The sequence below is a fragment of the Drosophila takahashii genome, chromosome X, assembly GCF_030179915.1.
Source record: "Drosophila takahashii strain IR98-3 E-12201 chromosome X, DtakHiC1v2, whole genome shotgun sequence".
NCBI lineage: Eukaryota > Metazoa > Arthropoda > Insecta > Diptera > Drosophilidae > Drosophila > Drosophila takahashii.
Window position 1 is genome coordinate 11567131 of NC_091683.1, and position 20576 is coordinate 11587706.

The following is a 20576-nucleotide window of genomic DNA, read 5'->3' on the forward strand; positions in this document are numbered from 1 at the left end:
GTGTCCTCGCTAACTGCACTTCTAGAGATGACAACCCATCGATAACCCCTATCGATAGCGAACATCGAGAATATCGCAATATGACCGCTCTTGCACACCGCTAATTTGTTGTTGGTAAAAAAAGGTAAAGCGGGCGGACGTGCGTGGAACTGAAACTGAATTTAATTCTCCGTGAATCTGAATTTTCGCTGCTGCGTGCGTGTATTATTTTGTTCTGTTTTTTTTTTTTATTGTCTTTTTCCTGGAGCTGCTGTTTTGCCCACCAATACACACGCAGAGTTGCTGTTTTTTGTGCCCGTTCCGTTTTTCCCCTGTGTCTGTGTCTCTCTTTCTGTGTTCCGTGTTCCGTGCAAACAAAGGATTTGTTCTTGGGGCTCCTCCGTTAGTTTCAGTTGTTAGTTGCTCGCTTTAGCCCTGTTTTAGTCGCCCAAATATTGATAAATGATTAAAAGCCAACTTGCAGACTGCTCTCCTGCGTGTGTGTGAGTGTGCCCGTGTTTGTGTGTGTGTATGCAATGCTGAAAACTCAGACTGGGAACTGCAGGGGGAAAGGGGGGCCGTTGGATGGGGAAACGAAGCAGGATGAGAAGGAGGAGGGGATAAGCAGGGGGCGGGGGGAAAACAGTTATGCAGCTGTGCACAGTGGAGCCTCGGCAAAATTGGCTCAGTTTTCGATTTCCGATTGCCCATACTTGACACTTTCCTCTTTGTCATGGATTTTCTTCATCTGTCTCCATTTTTCTTTCAACGCGAGCTTTTTCTGTGTAGAAATTTCCCCCGTGTGAGCACACGAAAATAACAAACGCAGCAGAAAACGAAGACGAAGAAGGGGGGGACAGGAGATAAACGCAAAATTTGTTTCTTTTTCGCCGATTTCCAATCGGTTTTTCGATGAGTTCCGATCGTTGCGTAGGCAAGAAGAGAAGAGAAGACCTGCTGTGCGAGCGAGACGGACCAGCCGTTTGCACAAGTGTGTGTGTGTGTGTGTCAGGTTTTGTCTGTTCCTGTGCGTGTGTGTGTGTAAGCCATTAGTTGTTTTTGTTTTTGTTTTGGCTAGCTAACAACAATAATACAAAAGTTAAGAACAAGCCAAGTGAAATGAAACTGAAACACGTGTTTAAACCCCGATTTGCAGCCAAAAAGCCCAGGAAAAGCCAACAAACAAATATATAAACTGAGCACTGAAAAAGAAAAGCAAAGAAAAAACGGTAATAAGTCGGGAAAATCAAAGTGCAAAACTGAACGCCAAAAAAACGAGCGGAGAGTGCGAGCGAGACAGCGCATGCTGGGCGCCGCAGGAGCTGAAGAAGAAGAAGAAGCAGTGAGAGTGAAGTTAACTGGAAGTGGAGTGGAAAGAGGAGAGCGAGCGAGAGGAGAGGAGAGCCAGCGGAAGGGAAACAACAAAGAACGACGGCGACGGCCAAAAGAAAAAGTCGCCTTTCCAATCTACCTCGAAACACAAGCAAATCGTTATTCTAAAAAGCACAATAACTAAAATAAACACCAAAATATAATATAAATATACTGGTAGAAGAGGAAGCAGCCACTTGACAAAAAGGAAAACGCAACAGCAGCGCCATCTAGTGTCGGCGAGTCGAAGCAGCAGCTGACAGACAGAAAGAGACCGCAAAGAGGGGAGCGAACAACAAATACAAATACAAGCTTTCTTCGCCTGGAAGTCGCAGAGGAGGAACGACAGAGAGGGGGGAGTCGGCTCCCGAAAAACTCCATTTGGACCACAAAAATATAATAATCATCATAGTAGCCAAGTAGAGAGCCCAGAAAAAGAAGACCAGACCAGACCAGTTGCCTTTTTAGCCCGCCACAAGATGGCGTGCCTTAACACCCTGAAGCAGGAAATCAAAACGCTGGAGAAGATCTTCCCGAAGAACCACGAGCGCTTTCAGATCCTCAATTCCAGCGTCGACGAGCTGCTCTGTCGGTTCATCGATAAGAATGGAAAGCGCTACGATATCCATGCCAACATAACGGTAAGTCGCCAAAACACACAGAAAAAATTGCAAGCCCAAGGTCTAAAGAAAAAAAGTTTACATCTGACTCATTTCCAAAAGAAATGCAAATTCAACCAGCTTAATGGATTTCTAACAAGTTTTTCCATGAAACTGACCTTCTCTGCAATTTTAAATATAATTTTCGCAATCAGCGGCCCCCAAGTGCATAGGAATTGAAGCTTTTTTTTTTCCGTGTATCTGCCTTATCGTCTCTATTTATCGTTATCGATAGATAGGCTGCATTGGAGTTGGGCTATCATAGCGCCGTGTTTACAAATGATTTGGAGTTGGGGGCCGAGAAGGGACTACGGGTTCTGGGAGGTAACCCTCTACTGTTCCAGACCCGGCAATGCAACGATAACTCTATTTATACGGCGATTGTATGGGCTTCTATATATAGCAGGTATGGCAAGTGGTCCGAGTTTAAAAGCCCGGGGTTAATGGTTCGAAGGCCTGACATCTCAAGAATATAAACTTATTGATACAAGATTATTTATCTTGATTATCCCAGAATTTCTCCTTTCTTCCTTGAAATATTGCCATCCTTGTCTGCTTTCCGAAACTACTTCTTTTCTTTCTTCAATTTTACTTTATCGTTTATCCCTCTCTTTCTTTACCGCTTGTGCGTGTTTATATATGTGAAGATTTGTGCCGATTCTTTATTCCCACGCTGCTCGGTTCAAATGGGATTCACATGTATGAATATTATACGTATAAGTATGTGTGAGGTAGTCGATGCCCTTTGGATACTCTCTTTTTTTTTTGCCAATTTAGACTGAATCCTTCCAATGGCCTCTATAGGATATTTTTATATTGGGTATTTAAATACTGATTTTAATAAAATGGTATTTAATGGCATAATTGGATATCCCAATTCTTCCAATATCCCAAATGACACCCTCGATAAGGTGTGATTCATCATCGATCGGTTGCCAAGCTGTTCCGTTCCATCTGTTTTCTGTCTTCGGTGATCACTGATCCCCGCTTGGTTCAACGATCTAATTAAAGGTTATAATTTCGTACTTGCTGTCGGGTTGTTCGGTGCTCCATCGTTTATTATTTGTTTATTTACATGTGCATGCAAAGTAGCTCCGACGACGACGACGACAAATTCACCTGAGAACGGCAAAAAAAAAAAAGAGAACGCGAATGGAAATAAGAGAGATCTTTTGTCTGTGCCCAATTGTCGAGTGCAAAGTCAAAGTCCTTGACCCACCCCACACACGCGATTTGCAAGGCCCACCCCACTTGGGCTAGAAACACAGTAGATCCCCGATATAACTGACTAACTACTGATATTAGTATACTTTACAAACATAAATATAATATAATAACCTAGAGGTATATTGCATAGGTGTTTTTTCTATGGGAAAATCAGGCTTTATCAGTTTGGATTTTATTTTTATTTATTTTTTCTAATCTAATAAATACATACTCAAAAAATACCCATTGTTTCTGGGGTATTTGAACTCCAAACCCCATATAACTAATACCTCTATTCTTGGATCTTCCAGGAAACGTATCCCTCATCGCCGCCTGTTTGGTTCGCCGAAAGCGAGGAGACGAGCGTCACAAATGCTGTTCAAATACTTAGCAATACAAATGGACGTGATAATCACGTGATTAATCAGGTGAGTCGACTTTATACCCCGTAGAATTCATTAACTTTTGGATATTACTACTCGATGCTATAGGTGGGCATACTGCTGCGTGAGCTGTGCCGACTACACAACGTTCCACTGCCACCCGACATCGATAATTTGGCCCTGCCGCTGCAAACGCCGCCGCCATCCGCTTCGCCACTCCGCTGCGAGCAGAGACCCGGCGGCGGGGGAGCGGGGGGCGGGGGCGGACCGCACGGCAACGAGGAGACCGACTCGGATCAGGAGGAGATCGAGGATCCCATTGGCGAGAGCGAACAGGAGAGCGAGGGCGACGAGGATTTGCCGCTGGAAATGGATGATGTACGAAGTACAAACAAGGTGAGCTAAGCTGTAGGATATATATAATATCCAGAAATCCATCCTACAATAAGGACCAAAACATATATTTCTCGATATTTAAAAGAAGTTTTCCCTCGAAAACATCGATTTTGTAAAATATCGAAAATATCGATAATTTTTAAGCTCTACCAATATCGAAAATATCGATAATTTTCAAACTATCACAAAAAGGGCCCTGCGTTTCCAGAAATTCATATTTCACTTGGGTGTCGCAAGAGACTCCCCTTTAATTGCCCTGCAATTGATTTGGCACATGTTACCTTCCCAATATTACCAACTTTTTGCCTCTACTATAAGTGCCATCGTGGGCGGCAAGGTGGCAATTACCTTTGAAGTGCTAGTCTCCTAGCAAATTGCGTCTAAATCGACCAAATAATTATATTTGTTGCAATCGAATTTGAGTTAATACATAGCTGCTCGGAAATTGCCTTGAAACAATTGTCTTTAAATCGATCAAATAATTACATGTGTAGTGCAATTGGTTGAGGTTTAATCCGAGATAGTTTTTGAGCTGAAATTGTATACTTACTTGATAATTAATAATAATAATTAACGCAGAAGGACGACATGGAAGTGGAACACCTAGCAACTCTAGAAAGACTGCGTCAAAGTCAAAGACAAGACTATCTAAAAGTGAGTTCAACAATACCTGATAATGCAATGTGATAATATTGAATGTTTCTACTCTTCTAGGGTTCCGTTTCGGGCTCCGTGCAGGCAACCGATCGCTTGATGAAGGAACTACGTGATATTTATCGATCGGACGCCTTCAAGAAGAACATGTATTCAATTGAGCTCGTCAACGAGTCGATTTACGAGTGGAACATACGCCTCAAGTCTGTCGATCCGGACAGTCCGCTGCACAGTGATCTGCTAATGCTCAAGGAGAAGGAGGGCAAGGACAGCATACTGCTCAATATCCTCTTCAAGGAGACGTATCCCTTCGAGCCGCCCTTTGTGCGCGTCGTCCATCCGATAATCTCAGGTGCGATTAGATTGGCCTGCGTAAACTAGGCGCCCTAACTTGAATGTTTGCTCTATTTACAAGGCGGCTATGTGCTCATCGGCGGTGCCATCTGCATGGAATTGCTGACCAAACAGGGCTGGAGCTCGGCCTACACCGTGGAGGCGGTTATCATGCAAATAGCAGCCACCCTGGTCAAAGGAAAGGCGCGCATCCAGTTCGGGGCCACCAAAGTATGTAGCATTTGTCGTTCAACTTGAAAACTTTTAACCATCTTCTTTATTCCTTTCATAGGCACTGACCCAGGGCCAATATAGCTTGGCTCGAGCCCAGCAGAGCTTCAAGTCTCTGGTGCAGATTCACGAAAAGAACGGTTAGCTGGCAGAGTTAATAGTTGAACGCAATCTAATGTTTTCTGTTCTCGCTTACAGGCTGGTTCACACCGCCCAAGGAAGATGGCTAAGATAGAAGAGTCCCCAGACGCACATCCTTTATAGAATAACGCATGCCACAACCAGCACACATCCATCAGCCACCAGCATTACCTTATCCACACCACCCGCCAAGCCCAAGCACACACACCTACCGCACTCACTGCCGGTTCGATAAAACCATATGGACGGAGCCCCCGAACTCGAGGAGAAGGCCCACTTTGTTTTGCTTGCTTGCAACGTGGATGGAACCATCCGCATATAATTAAGTTTAACGTGTATACCTTAGACACACTTTTGTATCCACGGTTGCTCTTTTTTTCGTTGCAAGTAAATTCATTTGTATATGCGCCCCACTCGACGTTTAATGTAGTGTAGTGTGTAGTCAGTCGTCTTCTAACCAAATCCAAATCCAAATCCCGCGGCCTGAAATCGTCCATCTTGTACAGAGTCTTGGAAACTGGAGCTGATTAAGTGAATATCGCAGCAGAGGTAGCAGACTAATCAGCGGACGAACGGTGTAAAATGTAAAGGCAATATCTGTTATGTATATGAATATAATTTGTAATTTAAATATTGTAAATGTAGTGGCTTCGAAAACCTTCCAAACACAACCCCCGCACACACCACACACACCATACACACACACACGCGCCTAAAATGTAAACTAGTTAAGACGCCTAACTGTATTCTTATTTTAATTTAACAAATCCGTGGTATCTTATATTTTTTCTCCCTAACTTAACTGGTAAGCAACCGAAAACAAAAAACAAAAGAAACGGCAAGTTGGCAAGAGAGTTGACGCAATGTCGAGCGGAATAGATATATATATATACCTATACATACATATAAATATAAATATACATAAATATAAAGATATATATTAATATTAGCGCGAGAGTTTAGCTTAAGCAGAATAATACAGAACGATGCGTCGAGGATGAGCAAATTCTAAGTGTAAATTCGTCTTTCCAAATAATCGTAAAATAACGTAAATCTAAATCTACAAAGAGAAAAACAAACATTACAAATAAAAACAAGCTAAATCGAGTAGTTGGAGAACGAAAATCGAAAATATTTGCAAGTGTAATATGCATTAAAGTAAAGCAAAAGCAAAGAAAATGAAAACAAGAGTTAATTTGAGGACAACTGTTTTGCTGTCCCCATTATCATTGTTTTTTTATTATTCGTACAACGGCAGACAAAATTTCATTGTACATTTCAAAACGGAAATTGGCATGCACGACGAAATGTTCATTTTAAGTATGTATTTAATAAAGAAGGATATATACATGCATAATACGGATCGAAGAGTATTTTATTTCCCCCAGAGGATTTGTAAAATAAAAAGAGCGTCTTGTTTGCACAGCTTTAATCTTAAAGTTGGTAGAAAAAAAATCATAATATTAACTAATAGCTACTTAAGATAACCCGAGGGAATTCTATCTAAGACTAATCGTCCGGATCACTGAACGAGGAAGTGGATCTTCTGGGTCACTCCACCTGGACCTTGCCCACCACGTAGCTCTCCGCCGCCGACGAGGGCTGCATCTTTGGTGCCTTGGCCTCCGAATAGGCGGGTCTATGGGCCACCTCGCCGTTGTCCATCGAGACGCCGATCAGCATGTCCATGGCGCCCTTCAGTCGCATCAGCTCGGCGGTCAGCTTGACCTCCGCCCGAACGGCCGCCGCCAGCCGTTCCAGGGCCACGATCAACTGCTGGCTGTAGGCCACCAGCTGCCGTTCGCAGACATCCAGGATCGTGCTGGCGGCCATCATCAGCGGACGCATGAATCGCACCTCGCCCAGGTGGGTGCACACAAAGTTGATGAACCGCACGAGCATGGCGTCCGGTCGATCGGTGAGCGCCTTGTCCAGCGATCTGCGATGCAGCAGATCCGTAATGACCGCCACCACGAGCTCCGGCTTCTTCTCCATCTTCGCCTTGGCCATCACCTCATCCAAGGCCTTCTTGTGATTAAATCCCCGCAGATGGACGTCGTATCGCTGCAGTCCTGTTCCCTTCGCCCGCTCCCGCACCGTGTGATCCACATCCTGGCTGTTGTTCGGTCGCCTCAGCTCCCTGAACTGTTTGCTGGCCCGATCCGCACGGATCTTCTTCAGGTGACTCGGCTTGCTGTCCACGATCATGCGGCGTATGGAGACCAGGCCATCGACCATGCCGGCCACAACGGCCTGATCCCCGCTAGCAACGCCCAGGCTGACCACGGCATTGGGATATGTGAGCGTGTGCACGGTTTTGTAGGTGCTCACATCGTAGATCTTGACGTGCCGATCCAGGCCGCCGGAGAAGAGTCGCCGGCCATCGGAGCCCAGGCGCAGGCAGGTGACGGTCTTGTGGTGCTGCGACATCATGGTGAGCAGCCGGCAGCCGCTGATGAGATCCCAGACGCGCACCTGGCTGCCGCCGGCGCTGACGAAGATGGAGCCGTGGGGCAGGAACAGCATGGACTCCACAGGAGCTCCATGATCCAAAGTGCGCTGCACCGCAGTCTCTGCACGCGTGTCATATAGATTAATCTTGCCATCGTAGCCGCCGGAGACGAACATGTGCGAGGTCTGCGGATGCATGGCGCCGGCACGGATATAGTCCGTGTGCACATCGCCGTAGGTCTGGACCACCTTCTCGTTGGCCACGTCCCACAGCCGGATCGCCTTGTCGTCCCCGAAGCTGGCCAGCTGCAGTTTGTCCGCCGTGAACTGGGTGCGATGCACTGGGGCCGTGTGGCCCTTGAAGAGGCGCAGAATGTTGCGGCTGGTGGTGTCGAACAGCTTGACGTGGCCCTCCTCGTCGCCGGCGGCCAGGAGGCGCCCGTCCTGGCGGAAGGTCGCCCCGTAGGCGGTCTTCTGGAAGCGCGAGAGGTTCTTCACCACCAGCTTGGTCACCAGATTGTAGATCTGCACGCGCACCGAGCAGGTCACCGCAAAGTTGTCCGGATCGCTGGGGCTGAAGTCCACATAGTCGATGGTGTTGTGCTCCTTTACGAGCTCCGGTTTCTGTGGGGGATTTTAAATGGGATTTATTGATGCGATCCAATCCTCTGCAGCTTTGAACTCACCGCCAGTCGGTTCCAGTAGACCGTGTCCGGGGTTTCCACCTGCGCCCGCTGCTGAAACCGCCTGGTGTTCAGTGGAAGGAAGTTGTTGTTCTGCATCCTGGAATCTGAATATGAATCTGAGTCCTGAATCTAGTCAATCTCCTTTCGCGCGCACGTGTTCTACTCCGCCAGAGAAACTGCCGCGAATCAGTGTTACCAGAGCTCGCCAGTGCTGGCAGCCCGGCTGTTTTCAAGCCAAGTCTGGCGGGGGGCTTGATGCGCCTCGGGGAAATTGTAAGTGTAGGCATTAAAAGTGTTGTACTCTAATGTTGATATTATTAAGAGTTTTAATATATATATATAGAGAGTTTTATTTGTACGTTTTATGAATAAAAATCCCTAATAACGATTATGTGAGAGTTGAAATAATAAAAATAACATGTAACGATTATTTGAGATTTCAAAAAATAAAATTCTTAAGTAACGGTAACTTTTGTTTTTTTTTTTTTAAAAATTCTGAAATAAAAGTATATTTTATTTTTAGAACATGGAGGGAAAAACAAAATTTTTGGTGATTTTAATATTTTAATAATAGGGGGATTCCCTAAACTGTTGAATTGCTGAATTGTTGAAAATTCAACAAAAAATTTCAGCAATTAAGGGAACAACCCAAAATGATTCCTGTTGAATTTTCAAACAGCTGTTATTTGTTGAAAAATTTCACGGAACTTAAAGCATGTAAAATTTGATTTATTATTGCTAGTTACTCTCTAAAAGTGTTACCAAGGTAAAAAGAATTACAAATATGCTTTCTAAGTTGATTTTAAAATAAATAATGCGTTCTGGTGATACTAAAATGTTACAGAGTTGCCACGACTTTTAAAAAAAGGTTGACTTTGTATGGAACAGCTGATTAACAGCTGACCAAAATTCAACAATTCAGCAATTCAACAGTTTAGGGAATCCCCCTAATGATATTTTTTGGTCCCTGGTTAATAAAATAAATAATAATTACAATAAATGAAAAACAAAACGACATATTAATAAATTTTTAATTTTTTCCTACCTTTTAGCTTTTTTCCCGCCAGATGATAGTGCCACGACCAGCCACCTATCGATATCGATAGACGTGGCAGGTGCGTGTGCTATCGAGCACGGGCAAACACATGTTTGCAAACAAACATATGTTCGCTGTATTTGGCCCCAAAAGCAAAAAGGAAAAAGAAACAAGCAAAAACATTTCCGACTCTGCGATCCGCCGGAGCAGCGCGCTTTGGGGCTTTTGGCAACCTGAGTGACAGCCCCTCGCACTGGGCACTAAAATAATAATCATAGAGGCTAGATCTCGTGTCCCGGCTTAATTGAAATTTATTTGTTGTGATGCGGCCGCCACTGGGGGTTCCATAGTCGTATAGTTCTAGATTCTCCTCATCCGCCGCCTCCTCCACTTGCCAAATCTTAATTAACCGGAGGCATTGAGCATGTTAATATTAATTGGTGGCAATCAATGTGCCTGAGACCTCGAATCGAACGGAAGCTAGATTCCCGAGGAGAATAGTTCTAAATTCAGACGATATCCAGTTTCCATGGCGGAGGAACGCAACGAGAAGAAGGTGCTCTGCGAGAAGATCATCAGGGACATCAATGCGGTGTTCCTCAAGGATCAGGATCTGTGAGTTCCCTCATAAACTACTGTTAACCCTCCTATAATCTCTGATTTCTAATCCCTGATCCCCGCCAGCGCCTCGTTCGAGATCATACCCAAGGAGACGAACTGCAACAAGTCGCCGGTGGTGCATGTGGAGCACAATCTCGGCCTGGAGTCGTGGTGTGCCCAGCATGTCTACGACCACGCCCACCGCACCCTCATCTCCCACCGCCGCCAGACGACCGCCCAGCAGCTCCGGACGCTTCAGCAGCAGCAGCAGAGCGACGCCCTGGCCAAGTACCTCAATGTGGCCCTGCTGATCAATCCGGATGTGACCACCTTCTGGCACATTCGCCGCCAGCTGGTCCAGAAGAACCGGCTGAGCATCAACAAGGAGCTGCAGTTCTCCGCCCTCGTGCTCTCCATCAAGCCCAAGTCCAACGAGGCCTTCGCCTACCGCCGCTGGCTGTACTCCTTCCAAAGTAAATGGGGATTACAGGAGGCAGTCAACAGACTTCTGATATTCTTCCCTTTTCCAGGTGCCGATGCCATTGACTGGCCAAATGAGATCGGAATCTGCGAGAGGGCCGCCGACAGGTGCGCCAGCAACTACCACGCCTGGTCGCACCGCCAGTGGATCCTGCAGAGCGGTCCCTGCCTCCTGCAGTCGGAGCTTCTGCGCACGGAGAAGTTCATGCGCAAGCACATCAGCGACTACAGCTGCTACCACTACCGCCAGGTGCTGCTGGGCCGCGCCTTCGAGCTCAACTTCGCTTTGCCCAGCGATTGCGGAGCCAGTAGTGGCCCATCGCCGCTGGCCAGTCTGCAGCAATTGCTGGCCAACTATGGCCTAAAGTGCGAGCCCCAGGCCGAGGAGCTGCTGGAGCTGCTGCTGCCGCTTGTGGATCGCAGTTCGGTGAGCAGCCAAAGGCTGAGATCATTCCTCTACTGCTGCAACGTGGCCGCCAGCGATATGCGGCTGTGTGCCGAGCAGCGGCTGATGTACGGACCGCGGGACTGCTTCGAGCTGCATCGCCGGGCGGCCCTCAAGTTCATCGTGGAGCAGTGCGTGCGCCTGCAACTGGGCCTGACCGGCGGTCAGCCCCTGCATTTGGGCAGCTTCGACTTCGAAAAGCATCCCTTTCTGGGCGCCGTGCGACGCGAGGAATCCTCGCTGGGCGGCAAGCACCGGCGCTGGTGCAATCTCCACCTGAGCTTCGGCTATCCGGCCGACTAGACAGCGGGACCTGAAAACCTTGAGAGAAAGCTCAAATCAATCTACACCAATAGGATTACTCACTCTGGGCCTCTTTCCGTTTTCCATCCGTTTGCAAGCTTAGATTTCGTAGGATTTTAATTATCTTTGCTACAAATGAGAGATTATTTCTTGAAAAGTATTTGTAATTTTAACATTTCTAAATTACAATCCAAATTTTGTTAACCGCTATTGAATTAGAAGACGATTTAAAACGGTTTTGGAAACGGAAAGGGTTATCTATCTATATACTCTATATATGTGCGCCCCAAAGACAAAGTTCAACTAGCCCGATATGACGAAGGACCTACTGGTCCACCAATTGCATTTCGATATCTGTTAGCATTAGCTGTTCGATTCTTGTTAGCCCTATGTTCAGAAGTACGATTTAACCAATTACCGCCATGCCATGCACGTGTTTGTTGTTAGCCAATTTGCAGTTAGTTTTTAAATAAATCCAACCAATAGAAGACCAAGGTGGCATCTTAATGGGTGGTTGAGTGTTTCCTATCACTACTATTTTGACCGCAGCTGTATATTTTTACGATTTATGGTTACTTTTTCTTTTTTTTTTGTTCTTCCTTAAAAAAAGTCCTAAAGTTATTCTGATTATGGGGATCGAAAGTTAAAGAGTGTCACTTTTAGAATACTTTAACAGCAAAACAAACCATGCATCCGTTTGCATGTGATACCCCCAGAAAGTTGGCCAACCTCAGCATTTTCGAATTTTGAGGTTCTTCTGCTAATTCGTAACGAATTTAAATTTATCCATTGAAGGTACATTTTTGATGTATTATAAATCTATTAACATTTTTGGTACGTGGTATATTTATTGAGATCTCTTTAACAAAATCAATTAAAACTGCATTCTCAGTTTGAAGAAATCGATTTCTTAATAGCAGAAATGCCCACTTCAAAATGCATCATATAGGGGTTTGTTTTTCCGAAGATGGTAATATCGCATGGTATCGTTTTTGTGGCGGTGCAGCCAACCCCTCCCCAAATTCCCCACTCGTCTGGGGGCTTTCGTTTTCAGGGGGACCAGTGCGCATGTCAGGGATGCGAGATGCGAGATGCTGTCGAAGGCCCGAGATGACAACAATTTCAGCAGCGGACTCAGAATCGCCAGCCCGTAATCCCTGCCAGCTTTTCAGTGTGTTTCTGGAGCAGTTCGCGTGCGGCGGTGTTTTTGTGCTGTGTTGAAAGGCTAAAAGTGCTGGCTTGCTTAGAGGTTTACAAACAGTTTTTTTTTTCGACCCGATCCGAAACGAAAGAAGTGCATATAAGTTCTCCGAAAACTTGCAAGTAATTAAAGAGGTTTATTTTTTGTGAGCTTGGTTTCTGCCTGGGAATATGTATGGATGTTTTTTACAGTTTTTTTTTTGAAGAGAACCTTGTGAGTGGGTGTGCTGGTTAATGTGGGTGCTCTACTGTGCTTCTGTCTTTGTTTGGTTTTTAAAATATTCATATACGTTTTTCATCGGTCCTCTTTGCATTTCTTATCTCCCACCACCCCCCGTTCCACCTTTTTTCTACCCCCTAGGGGCGTGGGCCCAAAACTGCGCCTCAATCGGAGTTTGTGTCGTGGGTGTGAGGTGTTTAGGGTGCTTTGGGGTGTTTGAGGTGTTCGGGGTGCTTTGGGTGGTAGTGGCAAGTCTGTTTATGAGTTGATTATGAGCTGCAAACTGGTGTGCCATTGTCTTCGGGCCCTGTGTCCCTCCTCCAAGGACCCCCGATCTCGTCCTGACCTGGGATATATACTTGGATATACGCCCACTTCGCCGCTCCGGAATACCTGACCCTGGGGCTCTTTGCCTGCACATGTGTAGATAACTCAAAATGGACACACCTGATGATTTTGTGTGAGTGTGTGCGAAATTCCTTTGGCCATGGGAGCTACACTCGCGGCTGTAATAATAGCAGCTCCGGGTAATTGGCATAAGCGGATTAGGCCCAAGGTGAACTAAATGGCCATCAAAGGCCTGCAGCTGACCAAGTCAGTTAGCTGGAATTTTGGGTTAAGCGGTTTTAAAAGGGGTTAGCTGGAAATTTTAAAAGGAGTATTCATTATTATAATCTCTTAAAAAAAAAGCTAAGTGCTTCTCAGAAGAATAAAGTAGTGTATTTCCGTTATGACAACTATTGTTTCGACCTCAAGTGCCAGTGGGAATGTGCCAGAATGTCGTGGGTAACGGTAACGGTAACGTAATGTATGTGTGCGTCTAGCCCCATGGCCCACATAGGTATGCAATGCATGTGCGCCCAGCGGATGTGTGCGTGTGTGTGTTTGGGTGACAGTTTTCAGCTGCAGGTGACAACTGAACAAGCTACCGATAGATGGCGACACCTCATTCGATACCCCAGGACTTTTTCATTTCCTGTCTCCACTTTGCAGGCATTCCGCTGCATCGCAACTGTATTTGCATTGCAACATATTCTTAACCATATATCGTATATACATATATCAACGGATTCAGCGGGGGGCGTGGCAGGGCGACGGCGGCGGACAATGAACCCGCCCACGCAGCAAGGACAATAACTTGAGACCGGATTGGAATGGGATGTGGATGTCAGCGGAGGAGCAGCATGAGTTCGCCCCTTTGGAGCGATGCCAATTGTGGAATCGCAGCGGCCCCAGAATTAGAATCAAAATCCACAGTCAAAACCAAATCCAAATCCACATAACTCCATTGCGATAAGTTTCGATAGTTTGGCAATAATCGCCGGAAATGGGCAGTCTGCCGAATCTTCACGAGCTGGAGGAGGCGGAGCGCAAGCGGGAGAAGCGCCGGGAGTACGAACTTTTGCTGGAGCAGCGGGCCCGCGACACCAGTCGGGAGCGGGAGCGACTCTCTGCTTTCGCTCAGCAGCGCAAGGTAAGTTGGCTATCGATAACTAAACTGTCGATCAAATCGATAATTACAGTAAAGCCTAATTAAAGCTATGATCACAGAAGAATAGTCTTTAGCTAAGTTAAATAGGGATTATATACCTTGTATCACCCCCTCAGCAATCCTCGTATAATGCTTACATAATGGCTGGCCTGGGGATCGGCGGAGGAGGATCCCTGAGCCTCAATGCAGCCGGAGGAGGAACAGCCGCCGGAAACGGAGAGCTGCCCAGTGGCAATGGAACGAATGCCGGAAAGTCGCAGACCCCAGGGCTGGGCACAGGATCTGGGCTGGCCACCAGTTCGGGTGCTCCGGTGGCCAGCGGTGGCTTTGCTTTGCTGGGCCTGGGCAAGAAGTATGCCCCACACTCGCACCACCATCAGCACCAGCATCAGCACCACCAGCACCATCAGCACCGCCATTCGCTGACCACCAGGCACCGAGTGCTCCGCACGCGCAGCTCTGGAGGAGCCCAGAACGTCTGGGACGAGCAGATGATGGAGGTGAGTAGAAAATCAAATAGAACAAAAGATGTATAAATATCAGATAGATGACGGTCAACCGATTTTTTCAAATCGGGCTGCTCAGTAGAAAATTGGGATCTGGATTTTTGGTAAAAAATTGAATTTTTTTTTTTGGTTTTTTTTCTGTAACTTGACCAAAAATGGTCCTGCACTAAAACTACATACTGTTTTGAACAGATAACAAAATTTGCAATAAATCCATAAAACTTTCCGTGTGATTTTGGAAAAATAAATGATGATTTTTTTCGAAAAATTAAAAATAAATAAATTGTCAAGGTTTAAATGCCAATCGTTAGGAAATTTAATAACGAGTTCAGAAAGGTATGACAATCCATACTTTGAATCAGTATTTGCTTTGTTATAGCGAAAAAACTGCAACGTTTTAGCGAAAAAACGGGTTTGGTTTTTTTTTGGAAATTCGCGATTTCAGTTTTTGACAAAAATTGGAATTTTTTCTTTTGGTTTTTTTGCTGTAACTTGGCCACAAATGGTCCTACACCAAAAATTCATACTGTTTTGAACAGATAACAAAATTTGCTATAAATCCATAAAACTTTCCGTGTCATTTTGGAAAAATAAAATTTTCGCCAATTTTTAATTTTTTTATAAGGGGGTACCCCATGATTTTTTGCGAAAAATTAAAAATGAATAAATTGTCAAGGTTTAAATGCCAATCGTTAGGAAATTTAATAACGAGTTCAGAAAGGTATGACAATCCATACTTTGAATCAGTATTTGCTTTGTTATAGCGAAAAAACTGCAACGTTTTAGCGAAAAAACGGGTTTGGTTTTTTTTTGGAAATTCGCGATTTCAGTTTTTGACAAAAATTGGAATTTTTTCTTTTGGTTTTTTTGCTGTAACTTGGCCAAAAATGGTCATACACCAAAAATTCATACTGTTTTGAACAGATAACAAAATTTGCTATAAATCCATAAAACTTTCCGTGTCATTTTGGAAAAATAAAATTTTCGCCAATTTTTAATTTTTTTATGAGGGGGTACCCCATGATTTTTTGTGAAAAATTAAAAATGAATAAATTGTCAAGGTTTAAATGCCAATCGTTAGGAAATTTAATAACGAGTTCAGAAAGGTATGACAATCCATACTTTGAATCAGTATTTGCTTTGTTATAGCGAAAAAACTGCAACGTTTTAGCGAAAAAACGGGTTTGGTTTTTTTTTGGAAATTCGCGATTTCAATTTTTGACAAAAATTGGAATTTTTTCTTTTGGTTTTTTTGCTGTAACTTGGCCAAAAATGGTCCTACACCAAAAATTCATACTGTTTTGAACAGATAACAAAATTTGCTATAAATCCATAAAACTTTCCGTGTCATTTTGGAAAAATAAAATTTTCGCCAATTTTTAATTTTTTTATAAGGGGGTACCCCATGATTTTTTGCGAAAAATTAAAAATGAATAAATTGTCAAGGTTTAAATGCCAATCGTTAGGAAATTTAATAACGAGTTCAGAAAGGTATGACAATCCATACTTTGGATCAGTATTTGCTTTGTTATAGCAAAAAAACTGCAACGTTTTAGCGAAAAAACGGGTTTGGTTTTTTTTTGGAAATTCGCGATTTCAGTTTTTGAAAAAAATTGGAATTTTTTCTTTTGGTTTTTTTGCTGTAACTTGGCCAAAAATGGTCCTACACCAAAAATTCATACTGTTTTGAACAGATAACAAAATTTGCTATAAATCCATAAAACTTTCCGTGTAATTTTGGAAAAATAAAATTTTCGTCAATTTTAAATTTTTTTATAAGGGGGCATGATTTTTTTCGAAAAATTAAAAACGAATAAAATGTCTAGGTTTAAATGCCAATCGAAAGGAAATTTAATAACGAGTTCAGAAAGGTATGACAATCCATATTTGGATCAATATTTCCATTGCTGCGGTAAAAAACGAATTATTTTTGTGTGGATAGGCATTTCATAGGACATATAGTTGAAACTATAAAGAATATTGTTTTGAAATTCATCATATTTTTTCCCTGTGTGCTGCCAAGGGCACTTGTCACTTATTAATAGAATCAGAGTGCAGCTCACTTTTTTGCCTTGGACACTTGACCATCTTGCGGCTCAATGTCGACAAGGGAGGTGGTCTGTGGTGGTCAGTGGATGGGTGGTTAATGGGCAGATGTCAGAGCTTGCAAATGGATTATCTTTCCCAGTTGCACAACAAGTAATTAAGTGGAACCTGGCTGGCATTTCCCTTTGCTATTCCCGTTCCCTTGAAAGCCCAAGGTTGCTGGCTGCAGCGCCATTATCCTGATTTAATCCCTGAATCCCTGTTGATTCCTGGAAGCTGTGACTTCTCCTCGAGGTCATTAAGTTGATTCCTGGTAGAGGATGCCACCCCTTACGTATTTAACTACGCACAAAAAAAGCAAATAACACATATCGTTTTTACATGAAATACTCTTTTCGACCAGTTCAAATTTACCTGGCCGCATATCAAATTAAAATTGATTTTAAATAATGTAAAATCGATATACATTTTTTTTGGGTGTACTACCCAGAACCCCATAGTAATTTCCATATATAATATATCTCTTTTCAGCAGCACCTGGCCACATACTCGCCGTCGCCCATTTCGACCCGTTCGCACCGCATCAACCCGGTGTCCTCGTACCAGGTGCAGGCTGCCCTGGCGGCCTCGCGTCGCCGGGAGTCGATCAACAGCTCCATCGGGGCCACCTCCATCCGGCGCCTGATCACGCTGAACAACCGGAACTGCCGCCACAAGGTGCCGGCCCATGTGCGCCAGAAGGTGTGGCGCCAGTTCAGCTGCCTGAGCCTCGCCCACGGCCTGATGAACTGCGTCCTGCTGCCGGTGATGGCGCTGCAGGGCTCCAATGCGGTCTGGCACCACCGCGAGCAGTGGCTGCCGCTGGGCCCCGAGATCGGATCGCTGCTCCTGAGCGCCCTCTTCCTGGTGGCCGCCGGCATGAGCCTGCCCAGCATTCGGCTGATGAAGCGCTACGGCTGCGGGCCGCTCCTGGTGGCCAACTATCTGGCGGTGGTGCTCTTCCTCCTGTCGCACCTGTACGCCTCCATTTACACCCTGCTGCCGGCCTACCTGCTGCTGGGGGTGACCTTGAGCGGATCGGCAGGCTGTAAGGCGGCCCTGATTGTCCACTTTGGCGGCAAGCTGAGCTGCTCCTGCGAATCGCAGCAGTCGCAGGCGGCCGTGGATGTGCTGCACGAGGAGCACAAGATGTTCTGCAATCGGGATCAGAAGGTGAGGCGGTTGGCCAGATGGTTCCGGGTCTCGCAGGACCTGGGACTCATCGCGGGAGCCCTGCTCGCCTCCATTCTGCTGGCCTGCAGCGATGGCGACTTCACGGGCGATTGCTCCGGCCTGGTCTACTACGGCAACGAGAGCTGGCCGCCGCAGCTGAGGGACTTCTACAATAGGAACGAGCACGGGGACCGGATCTGCGGGGCGGACATGTGCCCGCTGCGGGTGCAATCCCTTTTGGCCGGCGGCTGGGCCAATGGCAGCTCCATACCCAGCTCCATTTACGCGGGATTCATCGAGAGCGAGCCGCGGGTGGCTGGGCAGTCGCTTCTCTGGCTTTATGTTCTCTTCGCGGTGATGTCCTTGGTCCTGTCGCTGGTGATACTGCTGGACAAGGTCCAGGCCACGGGCTCCTCGCGACCGGAACGCCTGCGGGATGTGAGCATCACGGACACGCTGCTCTTCGCCGGTCCGCTGGCCTATTTCGTGGGCACCGAACAGGCCTACATGCTGGGCGACTTCCTGCGGGCCTTCGTCACCTGCTCCCTGGGCATTGGAATGATTGCGGGCGCCCTGATCGGAATGGGTCTCATGCAGCTCATCGTTTCCTGCACCCTGAGCATGCTGCTGCGGCACGTCAAGCGGATCGTCGTGATATGTGAGTGATTACTAAGCTATATCATATATGAGTGATATCAAAATGATATCTAATTTTTATGACACTATCACACCATTTAAAGAAAAAATCCATTTGATAGAAGCGAAGATATGGCGATGCTATTTTTTTTTGTTTATTTAATTTATAATATTAAATTACGTGGGGTAAAAAATAAATAAAAATACCCACAAATTATTATTTTTGCCAAGCTTTCAGATAAAAATAATTCCCATCCCATAATGATCTTTATAAGAAAATTGTATAGTATATATGTACAATTGTGATACATTTCCCCTCTCCTAGTGGCCGGCTTCTTCTTTCATTCCTGCCTGCTGTTGGCCCTGTCCAGCTGGAAGCCCTCGAGCGACGACAGCGCCCTGTTCTACGTGATCGCCGCCTCGTGGGGCGCCTGCAATGGGATGTGGGAGACGCTGCTGCTCTCGCTGGTGACCCTCAACCATGCCGGCCATGTGACCGAGGTCCAGGCCCCTCTGCTGGCCCTCCGGTTCCTCGGACTCGGGCTGACCTTCGCCGGGCACGGCTTCCTCTGCGAGTCGATGAAGATCATTGCGCTGGTGGTGCTCCTGGTGATCAGTGTGCCGCCCTACGCCACCCTGGAGATCCGATTGGAGGCGCAGCGCAAGGCCACGCTGGTCAGCTTATGACGCAGCATCTTCAGCTAGTCCCGACGCCTGCGACGGGATGTCGTGGCCCGGACGCACACCATGTGACATGTTCCCGATACGGACACCGATACGGACACGGTGTCATATCCGCGGCCAGATCTCCTCCAATCGCAACCCGTCAGTATTGAACAAGAACGAGAACGAGAGACCCAAGTCAAGCGACGCAGGCTACACTACAAGTTCTGCGGCCAGAAGTCGAGGGATGCGGACAGGGATACGGACAGGGATACGGTATAGGTATCTCTGGACTTCTGTCCGCGGGCCTAGAGGTTAAGACTAGTTCATAAGATCGATCTATACCCATGTGCGGGGGGTTTCCTTCTCTCTAAATGGGTGCATTCTCAATTCGTAGCATTTGCCAGTGCCAGTAATGTTGTTCCATGTCTATAACTTATCTATCAAATAGAGAGAGCGAGAGAGCGAGAGAAAGAGAGAGGGAGAAGAGCTTTATGAGCCACAATAAGCATGTAATGTAGCATGTAGAACGTTATCTATGTACGAGTATATCCGATCTGAGACGATACGATATCAATTGCTGTATCTACATATGTATTTTGACCAAAGAGGGTTTTTGTGTGTGTTTCGCAAAGCAAACTAATATTACCTTCGAAGTTCGAACTCCAATTTGCAATTCCCAAACCGAACCGATCCGATCCGGTCCAGAAATAATGTTGTGTATGTTATGTATGTGTTTTATCGGTGTTATGTGCGTTATATAGGTTTCGAGACCCTCCACTTTCACCTAACCATAGGTATACGGCATACCCATCCCGATTCAGATTCCAATTCAGATTCAGATTCAGATTCAGATAAAGCTAGCTGCAGCTAAGGCTAACTGTTATGATAACAAGGTGAAATCCTAAGGTCTAAGGTCTAAAAACAACAATGTTAACATTTTGAGAATTTTGAGAGTAACCATTTTGTGACCGTTGGCGATTTCATGCATCGGGCTAAGTATTACTAGTATGTTGCTAGCCATATACTATATATACACATAGACATACTATATATTTTTTTCTTAGCGGCGGTTCCATCTGAATATTGAATAAAGCGAATCGCAAACGTGTTAAACCGGGGAGACGCAAAGTCGAAAAAACGATAAGATCGAGTTCTACGTGTATTGGATGTGTATTGTATATTGTAGGTGTCCATCTCCAGATCTAATAAAGAATCCAAAACAAGTGTATTGTGGTTTCGGTTCG

At 45.6% G+C, this 20576-nt stretch overlaps 4 protein-coding genes across 7 annotated transcripts; 3 read left to right on the top strand and 1 right to left on the bottom strand.

Moving 5' to 3' along the window:
* Window positions 1-116: 116 nt before the first annotated feature.
* On the top strand, window positions 117-6716 carry LOC108056476 (ubiquitin-conjugating enzyme E2 Q2). 2 transcript variants are annotated; one of them, XM_017140286.3, is made up of 9 exons: window positions 117-195; window positions 1136-1991; window positions 3527-3643; window positions 3707-3994; window positions 4574-4648; window positions 4709-5000; window positions 5064-5212; window positions 5274-5352; window positions 5411-6716. In XM_017140286.3, the coding sequence occupies exons 2-9, from the start codon at window positions 1830-1832 to the stop codon at window positions 5440-5442; spliced, it is 1194 nt and encodes a 397-aa protein (XP_016995775.2). In that variant the 5' UTR covers window positions 117-195; window positions 1136-1829; the 3' UTR covers window positions 5443-6716. The 2 variants fall into 2 exon arrangements, with proteins under 2 accessions (XP_016995775.2, XP_016995774.2); XM_017140285.3 differs by lacking the exon at window positions 117-195 and having other exon boundaries at window positions 1046-1991.
* Window positions 6717-6767: 51 nt separating this feature from the next.
* On the bottom strand, window positions 6768-8690 carry LOC108056475 (U3 small nucleolar RNA-associated protein 15 homolog). Its single transcript, XM_017140284.3, has 2 exons — window positions 8491-8690; window positions 6768-8428 (listed from the first exon to the last, which is right to left on the bottom strand). Exons 1-2 carry the CDS (start codon window positions 8584-8586, stop codon window positions 6905-6907), a joined length of 1620 nt encoding a protein of 539 aa, XP_016995773.2. The 5' UTR covers window positions 8587-8690; the 3' UTR covers window positions 6768-6904.
* A 924-nt stretch (window positions 8691-9614) lies between these two features.
* Window positions 9615-11848, top strand: temp (protein prenyltransferase alpha subunit repeat-containing protein tempura). Its single transcript, XM_017140291.3, has 3 exons — window positions 9615-10141; window positions 10211-10599; window positions 10657-11848. Exons 1-3 carry the CDS (start codon window positions 10056-10058, stop codon window positions 11352-11354), a joined length of 1173 nt encoding a protein of 390 aa, XP_016995780.2. The 5' UTR covers window positions 9615-10055; the 3' UTR covers window positions 11355-11848.
* Window positions 11849-13991: 2143 nt separating this feature from the next.
* LOC108056462 (protein unc-93 homolog A) lies at window positions 13992-20556 on the top strand. Of its 3 annotated transcripts, XR_011419583.1 has the most exons (5): window positions 13992-14248; window positions 14383-14766; window positions 17350-18688; window positions 18992-20337; window positions 20397-20556. XR_011419583.1 is itself a non-coding variant. In XM_017140262.3 (4 exons), exons 1-4 carry the CDS (start codon window positions 14102-14104, stop codon window positions 19351-19353), a joined length of 2232 nt encoding a protein of 743 aa, XP_016995751.2. In that variant the 5' UTR covers window positions 13992-14101; the 3' UTR covers window positions 19354-20556. The 3 variants fall into 3 exon arrangements, 2 of the variants coding, with proteins under 2 accessions (XP_016995751.2, XP_016995752.2); XM_017140262.3 differs by having other exon boundaries at window positions 18992-20556; XM_017140263.3 differs by having other exon boundaries at window positions 17353-18688; window positions 18992-20556.
* Window positions 20557-20576: the final 20 nt, after the last annotated feature.

Coding starts and splice junctions, on each gene's coding strand:
- LOC108056476 (XM_017140286.3), top strand. CDS start 1,830: ATGGCGTGCCTTAACACCCTGAAGCAGGAAATCAAAACGCTGGAGAAG. Junction 1,992..3,526: donor ATATCCATGCCAACATAACG/GTAAGTCGCCAA, acceptor TGGATCTTCCAG/GAAACGTATCCCTCATCGCC. Junction 3,995..4,573: donor ATGTACGAAGTACAAACAAG/GTGAGCTAAGCT, acceptor TAATTAACGCAG/AAGGACGACATGGAAGTGGA.
- LOC108056475 (XM_017140284.3), bottom strand. CDS start 8,586: ATGCAGAACAACAACTTCCTTCCACTGAACACCAGGCGGTTTCAGCAG. Junction 8,429..8,490: donor TCTACTGGAACCGACTGGCG/GTGAGTTCAAAG, acceptor AATCCCCCACAG/AAACCGGAGCTCGTAAAGGA.
- temp (XM_017140291.3), top strand. CDS start 10,056: ATGGCGGAGGAACGCAACGAGAAGAAGGTGCTCTGCGAGAAGATCATC. Junction 10,142..10,210: donor TTCCTCAAGGATCAGGATCT/GTGAGTTCCCTC, acceptor GATCCCCGCCAG/CGCCTCGTTCGAGATCATAC. Junction 10,600..10,656: donor CTGGCTGTACTCCTTCCAAA/GTAAATGGGGAT, acceptor TCCCTTTTCCAG/GTGCCGATGCCATTGACTGG.
- LOC108056462 (XM_017140262.3), top strand. CDS start 14,102: ATGGGCAGTCTGCCGAATCTTCACGAGCTGGAGGAGGCGGAGCGCAAG. Junction 14,767..17,349: donor GGGACGAGCAGATGATGGAG/GTGAGTAGAAAA, acceptor ATCTCTTTTCAG/CAGCACCTGGCCACATACTC. Junction 18,689..18,991: donor CAAGCGGATCGTCGTGATAT/GTGAGTGATTAC, acceptor CCCCTCTCCTAG/TGGCCGGCTTCTTCTTTCAT.